The 20,932-nt window shown below is 39.4% G+C and overlaps 1 protein-coding gene and 1 long non-coding RNA gene across 15 annotated transcripts in view; one reads left to right on the top strand and one right to left on the bottom strand.

The window, feature by feature from the left end:
• Positions 1–20,932, top strand: part of LOC122570197 (ATP-dependent helicase brm-like) — a 43,924-nt gene that overhangs the window by 10,833 nt on the left and 12,159 nt on the right. For 7 of the 13 annotated variants that reach the window (XR_006317742.1, XR_006317750.1, XR_006317749.1 and 4 more), the window contains 3 exons: positions 325–499; positions 581–781; positions 930–2,490. Coding sequence is in view for 1 of the 13 variants with exons in the window: in XM_043732214.1 (XP_043588149.1) it covers positions 325–499; positions 581–729 (324 nt within the window). In the remaining 12 variants the exon portion in view is untranslated. Of the gene's footprint in view, positions 1–324; positions 500–580; positions 2,491–20,932 lie in introns of those variants that run through there. The other 6 variants (XR_006317747.1, XR_006317748.1, XR_006317744.1 and 3 more) reach the window with 6 other exon arrangements.
• Positions 2,631–8,545, bottom strand: LOC122570218. Of its 2 annotated transcripts, none has more exons than XR_006317762.1 (3): positions 8,168–8,545; positions 7,359–7,471; positions 2,631–4,327 (listed from the first exon to the last, which is right to left on the bottom strand). It is a non-coding gene; the product is annotated as an uncharacterized LOC122570218 (long non-coding RNA). The 2 variants fall into 2 exon arrangements; XR_006317761.1 differs by having other exon boundaries at positions 7,359–7,468.

Below are 20,932 nucleotides of genomic sequence, written 5' to 3'. Positions count from 1 at the left end.
TATTATCGTGTTTTATCTCATTTTAATAAAAAAAAAAAAATCTTTGTAACGCGTTAATGAAATGTGCACTAACAAAAAATTGAAAATAAAGAAATTTCGTCGTTGCATTAGTGTCGTTTCACCAATATGAAGACGATACGGATCTTGAAAGGAAAGCCGCTGGCATATTATATTACTGGTGGGGATAAAACATGAGCAGTTAAAATTAAAGTTACGATCTTTGCGAGCAATTATAGAGCTTTTACTTGTTCCTTTATTTTACGATCATTGCAGTTATTTATTTTTTAATTGGCGAATTAATTTTTTTTATGCTTATTGTTACAGTATGCCGATTTTGACGATCTTGAGAAAGACTTTATGCAGCTGTGTAAAAATGCACAAATTTATAATGAAGAAGCTTCTCTCATACACGAAGATTCCATTGTTTTACAATCTGTATTTACGAATGCGCGTCAACGTATCGAAGAGGAAGGCAATAATTCTGACATGGATGACAAAGGTGCTTCCCTTATTATTGTAATTGAATACAACATGTTAAAAATCATAGTAAAACGATTCTATATGCGTGAAATTTTATAAGGTGAAGGCGAAGAAGGGTCTGACGCAGATTCCACTGTCAGAATGAGAATCAAGTTGAAAGGAAGGAAGGGCGAAGGTAGAGGAGGCCGGAGAAAAAGGGTCACTAAAAAGTATATATCGGATGACGACGACGATGGTGACGATAACTGAAGATTATATGAAGACTGTATGAATTATTAGATTGTCTTAGATAATAAATAAGGTACAGTTTCATTTAACTATTTGAAATTACTATCCTACTACTGTTATTAGTAGTTCAACCATATGACATTTTATACAAATGTAACCAAGTATTATAATTTGATTATGAGCTAAAAATACCATTATTAATTAAGTTATGCATTTTTCAGAAATTCTCTATTGAAAATTGCATGTTGTCCGTATTAAACTAAACTCTGATACGAACTGGATGAATTAGGATATATATAAAAGGTGCGAGCGATATAGTGAGGTCGTAAAATCAGTCAGTGGTTAATGCTTACAACTTTCAGGAACTTGGTTCAGTGACACGTTCCCGGATTCCCGGACCATCTTTCTTGTTATTTCCGAATGGCATTCGCTTTACATCTTTTCTTGATCTTTGCCTCTCTCCTTGTGGGAAGGTGAGTGTTTGCTTGTAGTCCTTTGCTGCAACTCTCTCCTCTTGTCTCTGGGTAATTAGAAAGTCAAAGGGGAAAGACCGGCTATCATACTTTATTCGAGACAATGATATATGCTCCGGAGATTCGGAACGTGTACAATGCGTGGACTTTGTACACGTGTGCCGCGTGTGTTTGCCTCTTGACCGTCCAGGCCCACACCGACACGCCATATACGTAGAATGAATCGTACTACGGCGGCCAGGAATCGCCTGCACGGCTGTCTTAGTCTGTCTATATTCGGTATATTCGGCTTAATTTGTTCATAAGCTCTATTGCTTTCGTCAATTTGCGCGGCGAAAGTGGGATTCTTGTCCATGATTGTACTCAAGTACTTCATATACCTTTTCTCCTCCACGATTTCTTATTTTGTGGGAAAGACTGGTTTTGTTTTGCCTTAGACGATGATAAGGCCCAGCCAGTGCTTTAGCTTTACGTACGACTCCTGCAATTGTATTGTTGGCGTTTTGGATTGTGGGTCCGATGCTTCTATCCGAGCAGCGTGCCCTGCCATGGCCCATCCTATCCGGATTTTGATGACTACCTAACGCTTTTATCGAAAGCTGTCTACTTTAACCTTCGACTGATCGATTTTTAAATTTCACTATATCGTTTCCATTTACTCTAATTATTAAGTTATATTTTATTTGAAATAAACATGTAACCTGTATAATGTACAGTAAGTAACTTAACGTTAAGTATTGATACATAATTTTATTTGATTTTTAAAACAAACTATATATTAGATTCGAATACATTGCCTCCCTCGATAAATTTTATATTCATAGATAAACCAATATAAATCTTATATAATATTTGGAAATACATCGAAAAACGGTAATAATTAAAACTAAACGTTGACGTTGACTTAGGAAAGAATCATTTAGTATTATTTGTTACTCATTAATCTTATTATTGACTAATATTTTGATTAATATATGTAGACACATAATAATTTGAAAGATGTTGCCATTGAACATTAATCTTTCAATACACGTCGAAGTAGGGCAGGAACACTTGTTAATTATTTTATTTCTCCGTATTTAAACCACTATAGATAATATAAATTACTATCTTTAATATATAAATATACAAAAATCAAGTTTTCTTATTAGACTGTAATATTTCGTTGGTAATTGTCCCATGAATAACCGAATGCTGTGGTATTACGTTTTATGACAAATCAACTTATTTCATTTTTCATTATGCTACGACTTCATCTTATATCATATGTATGAATGTGACTAAATAAATATTGAAAAACTCAAAAAAATGGTTCATACTGATTCGCACGATCTAAAAATCTAGGTTTTAATTAAAATCTTAATTTAGGTAATCCATATAGCTACAACACGAAAGTCCATACAGTGCCATATCGAAAGCGTGTTCAATATATTCTTATTCAAAAATTAGAATTTCCAAGAAACTTCCAACATACAGGTAGTTCAAAACGTACAAGTATTTTCCCAATCTTAATGATACTAATATATTAAAATAACATGATAATATTAATAATCGTCGATTAAAACCGAAAAGTCAGACAAAGTGTCGATGGGACAGAGACATTGGAGGAAAAACCGGACTGCAGTAAAACTCGACAACGAATAGAGCCAAGAAATCCAGTTACGAAAGACTTGGTTGTTCGAGAAGCGTGCAATTACCGCGGCGACCTCGCCAAGCCGATAGTTTCTGCTTCCGTGTCAGTAGAACTCCCTTAGCAGTTAAGAAAGAGCGCCCTCGCTTGCAGAAGATTGATTCTGGGACAACTACCTCCGGGCGTCTCGTCTTCGCTCGTTTCCTATCATTCGTCTTTCATCTGTGTTCTTCTACTTCATACCATAGACGAACCAGTCGAGTTGTTCTTTGGATATATTCGATCGGACGAATACGAACCGACAAAAAAGTGCGGTTAGAAACTACTTAAAAGATAAAATTTGTGGAAAGCAGCGACGAAACGCTTGACGCGATAGAAAGATATTAAACTTGGAAAATCATAAATACGGGATTATCGTTTAGCGAAACGTTGCTCTAATTGAAGGCAGATGTACAATTTTTTGCGATAGCCGGAAATACGAGTTGCACGGTTCGGTGGTTAAAAAAAACAGTCTGCTCGTTTGGTAACAGCAGTTTTCCTAGATTTAACATACGTATAGCGGAAGCTGTATCAGACCCCAAAATACTGCTGATCCAATAGAATGAAAATACACTGTCTCCCGGGAAACTACCTTTACGGGATATTGATCTCACGGTAGCAGTACTAGCTAGATACTGTGGCATTAAACTCCGTTACGAAGGATGACAAACTGTACGCAACACGGAATATTACGGGGATTTGTTCGAAACTACTCGTACGCGTAAACGTTCCGTCTGAATACGTCGTTTAGTAGGAAAGGAAGAAAAAAAAAAGAAAAGATGAATGAGATAAGAAACGAGAGACGATCAATTACTCGGACTTGGCACCTCTGTAGTCACGTACAATTCCGCCAAGACGAATCCTCTCATCGAAAACTAAACGTGTGTCGTGCGAGGAAACACGCTGCTAATTTCCTTCACTAATCACTTTCTGACCGAAAAATTACACAAGGACTGTGTAACTTCGCAGCTAACGGAGGCGCGTAATCGTTTTGTTGGTTGGAGCGTAAATTACATAGTTTTAACGGCTGTATCGCGGCAGGACAAAAGGTTTCGCAAAGGACGATACAACTAACCTTCGTATTCCATTCGTTTCCTCGTATCCCAGACGCTTGTTGATTTTCTAAGAGCGCTTCCCGTCGCGTCGTATCGCGCAGCGTAGTCGCGATCCTTTTTCCGCCTTCAGGAAACAAGAGTTTCTACTTTTCAAGCTTTATCAGTCTGCGACACTTTTTTCCTTTCTTCCAAAGTCTTTTCGGTCGCTGCTTTTTCGTCGATCATTCCGACTCGCTCGGTCGTTCAATTTGTCACGACCTTTCAGACTTTATTCGGATTCTAATTAAAAGTTCATTGGCTAACTTTGATAATTGTAATTCCGATAAGGCGGGAGTTTCAAGGAGGGGGAAACCTAAACCGAGCAAGATATCCTCCGTTGAGTTGAGAATCCTTTCTGATGATAAATTACTTCTAGGAAAAATCTGTAGGAAAGGCTATAGGTTATTAACCGTTAGTTAGGCGAAAGGATTATTCGACACTTGTCGTCCACGAAGATAGAGGAATATTCGCGCTGACCGTTCATTTATTTTACACGACGACTTTTTATTAAGCGTTAAAAAATTATACCCACTTAACCGGTGCTTTGCTCGATATATGAACGCAAGTTATGTATGTTTCCGATAGGTAACGATGTTTGTAATTGTTACTTGTCGGTTGCTTAGAATTAGATCTGTTACTGTTACATTACGAATTGTTTAATATATCATTTATTATATCAGCGATGGTGTTTAAATTGAAATAAAATTATGCAAGAGTTAACAGAGATAACCGCCGTAGACTGTTTGAGAAATTTCGAACATGATTTACTAACACGCGGAATTACATTAACGCGACAATGAAATTTTGCGTGTAATGTGTCGATACTTTCGTACTTGGTGTTAGCGAACAAACACGGTAAGGAATCAATACGAACGTGCACAAAGTAGGGAATGTGTGTGAGAGATTTTAAAGAGAAGAAAGAAACAAAATAAAAGTAAGGTTAGATTTTTGTCACCAGAGACAGGAAGGTGAGAGACGTAAGACGCGGTAGAACGTAGCTATCGAATGGAATCGGAAAGACACTCGAATGTGGCGCGTGAAGCAAGTCTTTTCTTCGATTTATCGTTGCGTAAATAATGTGGCCGATCGCACGAGTAATATTCAGCGAACCAATATTATAACACTGTAAAGCTAGTTACTAACACACCTATACGTTTCTGATACCTCTACTGCTGATTTCTCCTCGGCTTACTACATTTTCGCGTTTTATTTGCTCAACAAGTTCGAGCCAGGCTCGTTTCCCTGCATCCTTTGCCGTGCTATCGGCATGATATACGACCTGGCTATCGGCCTTCGAGTTTTTCAAGTGCTACCGGCCGCTTCAAAATTTCGCTACCCGTTTAGTTTCCTCTTTCACCGAGCGTCTTTAACGTGGCCTATCTTTAACGTGCATTTGCATTTTTACGTTGAATGTCGCGTACCGTTCAAATGAAAACCGTTTCTTACTGCTTGCGCGATACGCGAAATCGATTCGCCTCAATCGATTAATCACGTATTAAATATAATTTTCTGTATCTTCAATTTTTATTTTATTCCCAGTAAGTTTGATTTCTTGTTGGCTTATGCGAAAGCTTAAATTTCAATTGGAGTAAAAATATTGCATATGCTTTAAGAATTGATAAGCTGCTTGTGTCAAGAATTTATTAATTGCTATGCTAGTATCTCCATGCATACTGTATACATATATATGATATACGCCCTACTGCTTAGGCTGACCTCTTTTCGTTCGTGCAAGGAGGGTTTGCTCGCGTGCAGGCGTATTTTTAATTGTCAGTAACCAAACAACAAAGCCGAAAACGCAATTTTTTTATTCTTGATTTTCGCCTTATTTCGGTGCCAAGAATCATCCCTTAAATTTCCTGACACTTGTAGCCGAACACCCTGTGTGTAGATATGATGCGGAATATAAAGTTTTATACACATAATTCGATTTCTTAGCGTGGTAGTAATATCAGCAAGAAAAGATAATAACGAATCAAATAGATATAGAAATATCATCTATAAAGATAATACTATATCGTGATTTAATATTGTCTGGTAGAGTATCGTTCTTCTTGTTTCATGTAAGGCCATTAACAGGCAGACATAAGAACGTTAACGACTGGCTACGTTGTAGTGTATTTCTTGTTATACAATGATTCGAATTTTTCACGACAGTCGAACAATATTTATAATTATGTTCGACGAATACATTCTATGCTTCGCTTTCGACATCAGGGTTTTACCATGCAAAGTTTCACTTAGCAAATTTGCCTTCATTTCCTAAAATCCTCGATTCTACGGTAGATGTTTGGGTTTAAAATAACAGAAGAAAACACGGACATTTTCAAACGACTGTATAGTTCCGTAACTCTTAAAGAGCATGCTTTAAGAAGATGCTCTTGTTTTCATTTCAGTTACACTTCTGTACAAGATAGCAGTTGCTTAGTCGAGTTTATTTGCCCGCCTTTACTGTTTACCGTACTCGAGGTAGTTGCTCATTTAGAAGCTAAAATACAAAAGTTTTACGTAACGTTCCGTGTATTATCTTAAGCCTCGCGTATTAAAGAATATGCATAATTTAGGAACATTTAATTTTTATCATTTACTCGTTACCCGCTGTCTTATCTATGATACTTGCTATATATTTATTTCTTTTTCAAAACCGTTGCCGCGAGTATGATAGATTGTCTGCGAAAAGCTATATCGATAATGATAGAATATCGCGTTGTTCTCGCGTAATTGTAGAATTTCACACATTCGGAGTCGCCTGATCCTCCAAAACGCAGCACACGAGAAAACCATCGACTATCGGGTTTATTCTATGCCACGTACGCGGCTTCGTGACAATAAAAACTGAAACAAACGTTAAGAGAAACAACGATCTCGTGTGAAAGGATGTCATGCCTGAATCTAATAATTTGTATCGTCATAAATCACGCCAACGCGTTGTAATAACGTACGATGAAATGCGAAGACGCATATGTACATACGTCTTTGTTCATCCCTGTCAGCTTTTGACGATCGTTATTTGCCTTCTATTTTATTGTATCACCTTACGTTGTAATACATATATTCTGTACCTTCTTTGCTACGTTGCGCCGTAGTCTACGAGATCTTCGCCGTCATTTTCGTCGCAGTAGCGAGTAACGGATCAGATTATTTTATATCGTTTGAGAAATCTATAAATTCGTATAGTCTTTCGTATCCAACCGGAACTTTGCCCCTTGTTACGGACTACAAATTGTTAATGCGCTTGTTTGTTATTCTAAACTAACAACGGTTGACAGTTTCTCATCGTTGGGTTAAAACTTGTAAAAAAAGAATGGTGTAGAAAACAATACAGATTGATCGCATATACAAGGTCTGGGGAAATGAACAACATTGTAGACACGAAATATTTCATGAACTGGGTAAAGTATAATAGGTACATACACAGGTGTGCCTGAACAGTTGCCTCAAAGTTGTCACAGAGCGGCGAGAACTCGGTCGATTCTCTACGGTGTGACCATAGTGTTGTATATGGAACGTACATTTCCAGCGTTCTGCTGGAAAAACCACGATAAATATACATATACCGAGTAAATTTTAAAGTAAGATTTTCTTTTCCTAAGAAATGTATAGTGATAGATTTAAATGTCCAGCGCGGTGCATGTATATGATACAGACTTGGAAATGAATTGAAATTGGTTGGACGATAAGAATTTGAAGCAGCTCGTTCCATTATAGAAAATAGCGTTACTTGTTTGGAAACCGTGCCGGAAGATAGTAATAACGATTGATTTATACTAACAAAACGGAATAACGCAATGGCCTAACTGGATTTATCGTATCAAATTTCATATAATTATTATTTGGATTCAAGTTGAATAAATTGCAAGTAAAGATATTTATCTAAATTTGAAAAGTTGCTCTATCGCAAAATTCTATCACTAAAAAGAAAAAAAAAAAGATAGGATACCTCCTAAAGAAAAGCGATGTTTGCAAACGTGTTATGTAACGGCGGTTTTCATTTGGCGCTGTCGAACACGTTACATTACAAAACGTGTTCAACAATGTGTATGAAAAAAAAAAAGAAGAAAAAATAAAACGTAGGCGTAGAGTACACAAAACTATTGTCCGAATAGCGAGAAATTTTGTTTTAACCGTTATATCACGCATATGGAAAATAAACTGCAGAAGAGAATCGAATTGCAAAAGATTAATTATCACCGTTTAAGGATAATGTAGTCGAGTAGAATTACCATAACGACGAAGTGGTTAAGAAATAGACGAGAACTGGAAGAAGCAGTTTCTTGATGTACGATAAACGGAAACGGTTATTCCCAAAAGTCAAGACGTCTGACTCGACTGTAGGCAAGAGCGCTGCAGGGCAATAGATGTGAACTGATGTGCATAATTGCTACAGCATAATACACATCCAGCGTACTGTATAGGTAGTCAAGGATAACAATGATATCATTCATTTGTAAGCTAGCTATGTTTGCTTGAAAATATATGTAAATATAGATACATATATTTCTTGCTACGTACGAAATAGTATTTTCATCTAATTACTTTTTAATCGAACTCTACGCACGTAACGTTCGATCGCAATCGACGAAGAATTTCGTAATGTCAAACGATTATTCGAGCGATAATTTGCTGCGGTTTCATCGTGTAATGATAAAAGTTAAATCAGATTGGCTAGCGAACGGAATACATTGCCCTTAGACGAACACTTAGAAACGAACGTTCTGAAACGAGGATACCAGTATCTGCGAACGTACATATTTCATTTCTGGCGATACGTGAAAAAGTTTCCAACTCTGGCCGAGTGGAACATAGTAATCCCGGAAATGTAGGGAATGTAAATTAAAAAATTTCAACGACGCGGAGCTCCGACTTAAGTAGCTTAGCAAGTATTATCCGCGAAAATTTCTAGGTAAAAATTACCTCGGTGTAATTTTATTTGTTGTCGGTTATTTCAACTAACAAGATAGAGGAATGACGAGGAGTAACAACACCGTTGTGTTACACGAACTTTCCTTAGTTAAATGTTTTAAACGACTGTTTTTATCGCTTACAGCGTTGCAAACAGGTTCTCCCATTTAAGTTGACGGATCTTATCAACTTTCGTAACTTTTGTTGACTTTACTTTGATCAGTTCGTTTGAGAATTTCCACGTAATCCTACGGTATAAAAGTGCCTTAATAAGCAAAAGCTCTTCTATCCTTAAGTACGTTCAATCGCGTTCCATTAATTCAGGTACGTGCACTGTGTATCGCTATTTTGATTCTTTGGTTCAATTATTCTAATGCGAACGAACGATTCATTTGACGCAGTTAACTGCATGATGACTCGTTGTTTGTCTCTTGTACGTCTTTCCACGGACGTTACTGTTCGAAGATAGGCGTGGTATTCGTGCTGTGTCGCAAAGAAACCATTACGCGCGCAGTAGAATTTGGATACAGGCAAGATAGACGCGAGAAAATGTTAGCTTTCGAATTTCGCTTTGTGAAATTTAAAATCTACGAGATTCTGAAAGCTCTGAAGGATTACGCTTGGTGGTTACGCGATCGTTCGTGACACTTTACAATCGTTTTAAAATGTTGCAGCCGCGTTAAGTACGACGACATTATTGAAGATAAACAGTTCGATTTGCCCGTAAGAGGAAAACGTTTGTTCGTCTTCACGCACACAGAAAGTCCATCAAAGGCTGCTCGTAAAAGCGGACAGAGAAACGCGGACACGCGCGAGTGCAAGCTGAACCGAGGGGCGGGGGTCGTTTCACAGGCGAGTAAGTGTTTTCTTCAATCGTATAATTCCACGGAAACAGCGCGCACCGGTGGCTCGTTTCGCGTTGGAGCATCTTCCTGACACGAATGCTAACAGCGCGTAAAACCTGTGAACGTATTTCACACGAAGATATACTCGCGCGTTTCTACGCTTTCTTATTGGCGATCGAGTGCGTCGCGTCTCTCTTTCCTGTTTGAACTCTACGGCCGAGATAACGGTAACAACTATGATCCTCGATAACTCGATACCTCGAAACGAAGTCGCTTCTCAAACATGACGAATAAATGCCATACACGGCTAATCGTAATTCGATGTTCGTTCGTATTCGCACTTGATCGCTATACAACGACTAATCGACGTCCTGGATATTTTACAAAAAATTCACGTCATACGAAAAACGAATTTAAACGCAGAGTCCTTATTATCAGAGTTAATAACGGAGTTTCTGACACTCAGTTGCCGTTTCGATATGCACACGAGTACGTGCGTACAACACGAGCGATACGCATCGTGAAATTAACGGTTCAACGATTAAAGCAACGTTCGTCATTTACCTTTTGCGTTTCTATATTACTTGGATGATATACGTGTCTGATATATTTCATCTTCGGTCCATTAATATTCCCCTCTTTAAGGAACCGTGGCGGTAAGCAGGAAGAAGAAATAGAAGGGTGGAAGGGTAAAGAACAGCCGGATGATTTCATGGGAAGACAAGTGGGGTCCGCTTGATGCACGTTCCAAGTTCCTCTGGACAAGCGGACTCTCGTTATAGGAGCCGGTAACACATTGGACCTTCGTCTTCGGGGGCTAAGTGAAATTCTTGAGAAGTTTAATTTAATTATACCGGGGGTAACCGAAGCGATTAATCGTGACGTACCGAATAACCGAGCTCTTCGTCTTGTACCCGGCGCTATTGGCTTCGCCTTGTCCGTCTTATATTGATTCTTCGGGCGCGAAAACTTTGGTCATACACTAAGGAGGACACTTTGGAACGCCGGCACCACGGCACGTCGTACCACGCCACGCTGTACTGTACCACAGCGTGCCGCACCGCACAGGGCGCCGGCGCGGCGTCGAAATTATAATGAGATTAAACCAGAAATGTTGCCTGCCAACACCTTCAACCTGTACCTTTGCGATTAAATCAAGTCGCCTAGTTTCGCAATTGCATCACAATTAGGTTCTGTATTTGTTGCGTTGCTTCCGATTTCTCTCACAATACCATCGATCAGTATTTTATGCCGTTTTTACATCGATTTTCCAAGCGGAAGCTTCATGCGGGCTACCACATATATACGTAAGTATTTGTAAATGCGGGTAAACCGTAAATTTATTTAGTTTTCAGTTTTACATTCAGAGGTTTATCTTACGTAAGCAATATGTTTATGAGTTTCCCGAGCGCCGAGTAGAGCTGAATAAATCAAGTAAAAGTGCGGTAAAACCGAATGGATTTTATGAAAACAATATTCTTCCGTCTTGCCGATTAGCAACAAGGTGGTAATAGCGATGTGTGAAAAGATTACGAAAAAGTCCGAGGAACTTGTCGGTGGTCGATGAAGTAACAGAAAAGTTTATTCGGCAATTATTTATACCGTGTAGATACTCATGTGCCATACAACAGATTTAAACGACTGAATTTTCGCTACAATGTTACGTATCAAACACATTCGAGACCTATGAAATAGCATACGCCGTGTCATCGGTATTTTCAGTCAATTTTGTCTATGTACGTGTCTGTTCTTACAAGTAGATAACATTTATACCTATTACATATGTTGTAATAAATTTTACCTGTCGTAGTAATATTGTATACGTGTTACTATGTATGTACGTATATGTTATTGTTAATTTTCTCATTCTTCAAATAGATATCATTACCATTCAGGTGTCTATGTTTTGAAATTTTTGACTTTTGCGATATAATAATTTATATTTAATTATTTCTCGTCACGTCGTGTTCGACGAGAAACTTTCGCAGAGGGAATTGTTACTCCGTGATACAAGTAACCAGATGTTTGCCGTGGAATGTTATTAGCGAAATTACACGAATTAAACCGGCAGACAGTCGCATTTAATGACCCAAGGCATACGTACGTATATCGACTGGCGACAGATTTCTCGATTTAACTCCATTATCTTGCCATCGTGCCGGCAAGGCGATCTTGTTCGTCGCGAGTTAATTAACGAACTGTCAGCCGCGCATTGCGACATTTAATCTTGCGGCACGTCTTTCTCAAATAGAGGCACGTGTATCGCGTTTAATCGCACACATCTGCGATCGAACGACGGAAATGATCATCGGAACGATCGTTCATTTCGATCTGTAACGTGTAAACGCGCAATTCCATTAATCGAAACAACACGATATTTATTCGGAATATGTAAGGCCGAAAAGCTCTTGCGAATTTCGAGCGCAGTCGCACGATACGTAACGGAACAAAGCCTGGCAACAATAAACTAACGTAGTGCAACATTTTTCTCGCAAGTTGATTAAAAATCTTCATACTGATCGATGTACCTCCATCGCGTTTCGATAGGAAAAATGAGCGTTTGAGCACTTTTCAATTTCGCAAAATTCTACATGTCATTTTAATTGATCTTTTAATTGATCGACAAGCGAAGAACAGTGGATTGTGGTTCACAAGAATTTGATATAGCAAAAAGATGTGCATCTTTGTCCTATCGTACAATACGAATCGCCATCTTTGAAATAAAAAGTGAGCAACGTTCGATCATCCATGTAGAATCGTATTACCTTCGGTTAAGTTCCGATTGTAGACGGCTATAAATAAAAAAATGTACGTTTCACTCTCCTTTCCCTATTCATTCGCAACTGGCGGATCCTCCGAGCCTTCTGGGTACAAAACAAAGTCCATGCTCGTAAAATATTATGTAGGATAAGGAGGTCTTGGCTCTGGGCCACAATCGATGGCGATGCAGGAGTCTGGAAAGTTTATCCGGCCAAAGAGCTTAACGTGGCCACTATCGTCCGAAGCTTCCGCTTTATAAATAAACTTCATCATGACCACTACTTCGTATGTATAGCTTAAGATTTAAATATCGATGCGTACTGTCCGTTTCTTATGCAAGTCCACTGTCTGTTGTCCGCACTGTATCATGTACGTTCGCTTATCCGATGCAGCGAACCTTTATTTCTCTATATTTATTTGCAGGCCGATTCTTTCTTTAATTTACCGTTTGTTCGTTGGTTCGTCTATCAAATGAAACCTGGTTTCGGAATGCTTATCCTCTGCCTTGTCTATTTGGAAATCATCGATCGGCTCGGCAAAACGAGATAAAGTAGGCGTCGGATCCAGCGTCATTTTTAAACGACGAAATCTTATCGTGCAATTTCTCTGAATATACGTACACGTGCGAATGCACATACGTGTTTACATCGTTGAAAGATTTCATAATATTTCAGTGACATTGACAGAGGGATCAACAAACCGTGGAATCAAATCTGACGAAACACGGAAGACTGAAATGAAAGCCACGCGGAAAGCGCACATCAAAGGATCCGTATAATTATTTTGTATTCCCTCGCGAACTGCTCGCGAACAGCTCGCGAACGATAATAAAACTGAGCGGAAACGTGCAGCGAAATCGTTCTCCACTCTGATGACGAACGAACCATGTCCAAGCTTGTATTGTCTCTAGCTTTGCGTCGATGCCAGATTATAGCTGGTGCAGAAGAACTCTGTCATGTTCAGCGAGGAGAAGCGTACACGCTGTCGTATGTCACCGTGACTCGAGCCAGTGTAAATTCAATTTTGGTCAGCCCGGAAAGCACAAAAGCCACGTTGTTTTTGCGAACACGTCAGCTCGCCGCGTCAACATAGTGGCTACGTGCGTTTTATTACGCGGCTGAATTGCGAGTGTCCTAGATGTTTATTATTTTAATGTTTTATGCAGAAAAAGGGAAAATATGAGGAAGAACGACGGCGGCTATTTTACAGACGCTTTCTCGGCTTTCAATAATTCGATCGAATTGTATATTTTAAGAAAACGTTGAAATGACAGATCATACCAACGTTCGGTAGCTTAACCGACTATGCGAGCCTAAGTTTTGACGCAATTTTGCGCTTCGTTCGCAACTTAAAAGACTAAACCTCAGGCAAAAATTAACATTCACTCTACTAACATAATATCTTCTCGTATGATTACAGTCTTGCGATAAAATTACTTTATAATGAAATATAATAAAATTTGGAAATCTAAGAAATCTACAATTCAACCGAATCTTATAAATTCAACATTTCCATACGACACCAATTTTGCTGAAAAAAGCAGCATCGTTTAAAGCTCGCAGCATGTAATTCCAGCGAAGTTTCAGTGACAAGAATCTGATTCTACATTGGATTATTCAATAGCCTGCTAGTTCTCCACGGAATTACGAAGTTAAGTTTTGATATCGTTATAGCTCATCGGATTTTCCATTTTGCAGAACCTACGTCAATACATATTACCGTCAACGCTATGTATTTCGCGACATTTGTGACATTTTCATTTCGAAACAAGATCGAATTATTAAATTTAGCCGGGTTAATTATATTTGATTGAAAGTCACTGATTAGAAAGTAGAAACAGGCGGACGATGAGAATTAGCTTTGGCACCGATCGTGTACTTGCAGTTTAATCGAGTCGACTGGCAAGTTTCTCGGTTGGGAACTTGGCCACGCTCGTGAGAATTCGAACGTGGCACGACTGCACGAGTCGTCCATGAATCGCGATCCACGGCATTTCACAATTTACCTAATGGCACGTCCTCGGAATTCTGATAGCCATTATCATCCCGCGAGGTGGCCCTGCTATTCACCTCATGCGCGTGTCGAATGTTCGATATATCTGCGTGATAATTATCAACTACATTTAACCTCTTACACTATACTTTATTTCGTCCATCTATTGCCTCGAAAGAATTAAAAAGTTTGATTGGACCGTTGTTACGGGCTCGCAGGTACAAGTTTTCTACATGGAAAAGAAACTACTATAACCGATGGGAATACAAAGCGATACGAATATTTCAGAGAGACAGTGGGACCGGAACCGGAACCGAAATCGATATTTTCACTCGCTTCGATTCTTCATAGTTGTTAGAGAAAATAACCGCTGTTTTTTGTGATTGTTTCGGGAAATTGATATTATAACAATACGATCCGATATTGACATTACAACAGTGCAGCAATTCCTGCAATCCAAAATTCACTTGTTGTGATCTTTCTTTTTTGCACGTGAAGAAACCTCATGGACACTCCGCTGCTGTTAATAGTCGGCAACAGCAGAGTAGTGTCGGAATAAAACAACACGATGACCATCCTACGCGTATGGCAGGAGTGCTCCAGGAACCTCCTATGAATTATCTCTCCGTTGCACCCCCCAAAAATATATTTGCTATGCTCTTGCAGCACTTCTTCTTTACGTTCTCGAGTCCCTTGGACTCTATTTTTCTATTCGTTCGTCTTATTTCGTCTTGGCCTTCAAGTATTCGAAAAGCCTTAAAATTTACGACCATATTTTAGTCTTCGCCAAAATTGCAATTTAAACGGCAAATTCTAACTACTTTCTACGCACGACGAGTATGCTCGTCAGAACGGAGAACATCGCTGTTTCTTCGTGACGAGTTTACTCGTCAGAAACAGCTAACTGGTTAAACAAGTTCTCGCAGAAGGGTATCGTTGAAGCATCGTAAAACGTAGAAAAGCGCACGCAGATCGCTCCATTCCAAACCTCACCGCCTCTCTTCTCGACATTCGAAATTTCATTGAAATTCAAATATGTTGTTCTTATTCTCGTATACAACAAATATACGTTTCAAGTCGTGATTTCGCGTTGTTATACTCTGGTTAATTTTAACGATCGAAATTCCTTCTCGTTATGTAAAATAGCGAAGAAATTGCGCGACAGTTAATAATATAAAATTTGCTACCTTTGACAGAATGGGATCGCATTCTAATCGCTATTCGCTTTTATGTTTGACTATTGACTAAGAATCTGGAGTATCCTAACGGCACGGCGCGGCGGCGCGAAGGGAAAGCGTATAGGGGCGCGGTAATAAATCGGCGGTTCCCAAGTACCCCGGGGGAATGAGCTGACGAAAATATAGCGGCGGCCCGCAAACTAGGAATTGTTAGTTACTGCGGCTCGCCGTAAAATATATGAGTCGGACGTCCATGAAGCGGATACCCGCAAGCCCTCGAATGGTGTAGCGGTAGGCTGGATCGAAAATTCACCATTCTAAATTTGCTTCCGTCTAAAGCAGGTTTGTTTCGTTCGGTATATGCCGCTTGATCGACACGTTCGAAGCGGTCGGATAAATTCGAATGCCGTTTCTTTAGGTATATAGCGTTCTCGTTCCAGCGTTGAATTTCTATGCAGTCGCGTTCTAAATTCTATCCTGCAATGCGAATTTATCTATTCAACTAGGATTGCTTCAAGTTGATTCCTCCACTAGGAACCGAGAGACGAATAATTAATTACCCGTCTGACTTGTTACGACGCGATGCCATTCTCGTTATCGAAGCAAGTCGATTAATTCGCATTTCCGTTCTTGTAAATTTTAACGACAGAAACGAACAGAACGATGTATATATGTCGGAGATGAAAGGACATCGGGTCCCTCCCTTTTGGAATGTTCGGGAGAACCCCAATACCCTAGGCCAGACTTTTATTATAGCTACGCTTAAGTAATAAAACTAAGAAATAGTTGTAATGTTCTAATCCGATTATGGGTGCTCAAGGTTTACGACGATGGACTTGGGCCCGAAGTGACATAACGAGTCACCGAACGTAGCCACGGTCACGGGAGGGACGTGTAATAACAGAGGTACGGAATAATTATGCAGCTCTGCTTAAAAACGAAGATCGACCCGAGAGGTGGGAAGAGGACTGCATAAGGACAGTTCCATTTGGACTGCGGGTTAGTTATCGAGTTAGTGATTGAGAGAGTTATGGAGAGAGTTATGGAGAGAAGTCCTACTTGTACGTTGAGTCACACCAGGATCGTGTATCACATCGGATTCGTCGTCCCGTTGGCCGTGGATTCGTATCGAACCTAAATTCATTGTCATCGACATATCGTTTGTCCGATTGCCGCTATTACTTGTAACCTCTTGTAATCATCACAACGGTACCAATAACGAATCAGGTAGAATACATCATAACTACGATGATCAACTCGAGCGAAGATCCGTCGAAAGCCCAAAATTCCAACTCAAACTCGACATATATATTTTGAGGGTGGCCGAGTAACACGTAGAAGCGGGCACGAGGCGATTGTTCCTCGAGAATAAGAACAAAATACGGAGTACAATTTTCTCATTCGAGGCTTAGTTTACGAGAAAATCGAGTTTGCAAATTTGTCATATACACTTGAACGTGAGCAATTTCAGAGTGGGCAGTACCAAATAATCGATAGGAGGTTGTTTCACGTGTAAAGATAAGTGGAAAATGTAGAGTACAATTTTTTCGCTCGGCGCTTCATTTTCAAGAAAATAAAGCTCAGTTTAACGTTCAGTTTAACGGGCCGTTACGCGAAATTATTCTTTTTTCAAACATATCTCTCGAGCCTGACGATATCGAAAATAAAATTGCACGATTTGCACTGAATTTCCCCGTAATAAATTTCCAGACGTTTGATAATAATTCCAAAAAGAAAAAAGAAAAAGGAAATAAATTCGTTCGCGACTTATGGTTCATTCTGTATCTTCGAACGATATTGTCGAAATGAGATACACTCGTTTCTGTTGGATTCGTTAAATTTTTGTTCTCGAAACGCGACTTATTCTCGTCGGTTATGACCAGATATTCATTCTCGTGCAAGTAGCATGCATCCCATTGTATCTGTTAAACTCGCTTCATCGTTAACCCTATACAATATTCATGCAGAAGATCTCGCCTAAAGTTATTTCGCCGCCTATTCCGCTGTCGAGCTGTCTCGTTCGCGATAATCTACTAAATATCCCTGTCAGCAGTGCATATTATTATCGGCAAAACACAACGAACAGGCCGTCAACGAGACTAGGACGTTGTTGTTCGAAGCCACAACCTACACACGCACACACGGCCGACAGCGTAGCGTCGTTTAATAATTAACAATGCTCGGAATATGTAACGGCCGGTTTTCGGCATCGGCTGAAACGCAATCAAAAAGTTTTCGCGGCGGTGCACGGTCCTACTTCCGGCTAATATCCGTACAACCAATGAAGCAAAGACGGTTCCACGGCTTGACAATCTCCAATCGGAAATGACACGCTCCTATAATATTTCGCGGCAAAGCGACGCGACATCGCGCGTCTTCTACACCGCGCCGACTCGACACGACGTTTTTGGCCGTCTCGGGCGGATACGAGATACCTGGAAAATGTCAGCCACGTGGTGAATTATTCCGTTACTTTGTATGCCGGGTGGACCAACTACTTCGGCACCTTATGCACATACTTTTTACTCTCGCGTTAACTACGAAGAACTGTTAGTATCGCGAACGTGCTTCGTTCTAGGATTAACGTTACCTAGAAGCAAAGAATTTCCAAAGAATCTGCAAATATATCATTAGACCGCGTAACAAGAATTTCAATTATATTACTTAGAGATTTAAGTCCTATGTCCTTAGGTAACTGCACGGCAAGTGCACAGAACAGGATTATATTGGGTTGGCAACTAAGCGGTTGCGGATTTTATCATTAGGTGGTATTGACAAAATCCGCAACCGCTTAGTTGCCAACCCAGAATATACAGAAAGTCATAGTTCTAAACACCGGATGAAATTAAGTTCTGCAACGTTCGATCGAATTAAATATCGCAGTTGCTATACGTGCGCTGTACCATCTTTTGACGTCAATGGGTATTAATGAACAATGGTAACGAAGACGTAATACAACTGTAGACGTACAAATGTAGATGTATGGTTCGCCGAGAACGTCTGCTATTCCAGCCATTATTCAATCGCGGGAACCAGATAGCACTGTGATCGAACACGTACAACGTTTTTCCCTGTCCCAATGCCTATCTAAACTCGCTAGAACGTATTCAAGATCCGTCCAAGGTGTTCTGGAATCAATATCCTGAATATTGGCGTTGATGGATTTATAGTTTCGAATGACATGGATTTTACAAGGAGAATTATAGAACAGAATTGCGAACTGACATGAGAAATGTTTTAGGGCTTAGGGGATGAAGAAAGCTCGAAGATTTCATCCGACCGAGCGTTCTTTCATTTCCGACGCAAGGAATATTCTTCTTGAATTTAAGTTGTTTCTCTTTTCTATTTGTTTGACCATCGTCCAATTTTCCTCGTCAAAATCACTGCAATTACCTGATTGAGTCTATTTTGCAACTAGTCGACGGTACATTTTACCAACTCCGTTTGTCTGCTGCCTCTTTCGAGTCTCCGATGTGAAAGAATACGAAGGATGTCAAACGAGCCTTTCCCATAGTTTTTCAAGCAAAAATTTCTAATCTCGCCTCGTATGGCGTAGAAACAACGACAATAGAATATTTATTGCAAGTTTGCAGCATAATCCCTTTGACTGTGCTCGTAGCTAGGTACGCGCTTTCTTGTGAATTAATATACGAGGCAAAGTTGAAACAATATTAACCAGTTTGGAGTGGCGATTCTCGAGTAACTCGCGAAAGACATTTTCTAAATCGATTTGAATAATGCGACATTTCGAACTTTAGCTTATTAGAAATACATAGCCGCTCCGAATCATTTCGTTAAATCTTGGGCTATAGTCGGTAAAGACCGCAATTTGAGAAACGAGTTTGTAGTACAAATGGAGTTTAATAAAAGGAGAGAAATTAATATTGTGAAATTCAGCGATAAAAATTGATAATTTGCAGGAGTAAAAATGTCGTAATTTGCAGGAAACAAAAGATCGTCGTCCAGTAGCGGGCAATTATTTAACTGATAGATTTATAAGGTTAAGGAAAAGACATTTAGATATTAGAATACACAGTTCTGTTCAAATTTGATTTCTACACGTACCACAAGTAAAGTAATTAATATTTTCTTGGTAGGTGCATTCGACGTGCGCCCAGCCTTCACATTCGTCGTGTTTAGAGCATTGAAAGCCTTAGCGGCCTGTTTCTGGGTCATTTTATTTTCGAGGAGTAGCTTCAAAGCCGCATTCACGTTCTTCTCTGCCCATTTTCCTTCCGCTTTGGAATTTCAGACATTTCTCCGTGGCGAAACGTGGAAGGAAGATTAAACGAACGTCTTCTAATTTAATTTCAGTTTCCAACAGATCGAACTTATAGGTAAAAAAAATTTCATCTGTGTCGATCGTCACTGAAACGTCTGTACCGAAACGTTTCAGATCATAATTTACGTAACACATAAGCAATACTGAAAAATGTTAATTACGCTTAGTAGACTAGATACATAATAGATAAAGATCATTTGCTTATTCGAGGAACGGAGTATCGGCTGTAGAAAATAAGTTTTAATACTTGGAATATCAACGTATACGTGTAACGTGTCAGAACAATGAGAGGAATGGGGAACAGTATCCGCCCCATGTATTTACCGAATTATTTTATGACCAGGATCCTACAAATATCGTGTAATACGTACAAGTTGATAGTTTAAAAATAAAAAAAGAAAAAGATATAGATAGTATCTCGTAGAATGGACAGCGTGTTCGAATAGGCGAAAGTACAACTGCAATGCAAACGATGCGATGCGTGAATTTCCATTAATACAGCGCCATATCCGTCACGTAGGCGCGAGAAAATTGTATTTAACGGTACCTAACGCGATGTATATTACAAAAGTCGTTCATTTCGACGGAATTATACGTTAACGAAGTAAATTATACGAACAATACGATCGATTCCGCAATTTATTACACCGGCTGTCGCTCCGCCGATAATTAAGGTAATTTCATCTAGTTAACGTTAATTATAAGGGATTCATATTTAATATTTTCTCATCACCTGGAACAAGTGAAACGTTCCGTTGAACGTTCCGTGATAATCGTTATTGCCTTAATTGGATGCATTCCATCATTCAACATTTTCCAGATGCCTCCCTGTAATTTCGCAATTGGATAATGAATCGAGTCTCCGTTCCATTTATGTGGCTGCAGAATGCCAAAAACGTTTTTAGTCTTGCCGTGAAAATGCGGTAATAGACGTTTGCCATCGCGTGTTCCGCCAAACTGTTTTTACGCGGATCATTCGATTGCGAATGTTTAGCTGCGCTCTTCAAACTTTCGCATACTTGGCCGATA

The sequence above is a fragment of the Bombus pyrosoma genome, linkage group LG8 (genome assembly GCF_014825855.1).
Source record: "Bombus pyrosoma isolate SC7728 linkage group LG8, ASM1482585v1, whole genome shotgun sequence".
Taxonomy (NCBI): domain Eukaryota; kingdom Metazoa; phylum Arthropoda; class Insecta; order Hymenoptera; family Apidae; genus Bombus; species Bombus pyrosoma.
The sequence above is the reverse complement of the archived record's forward strand: the minus strand, read 5'-3'. Positions and strand labels throughout refer to the sequence as shown.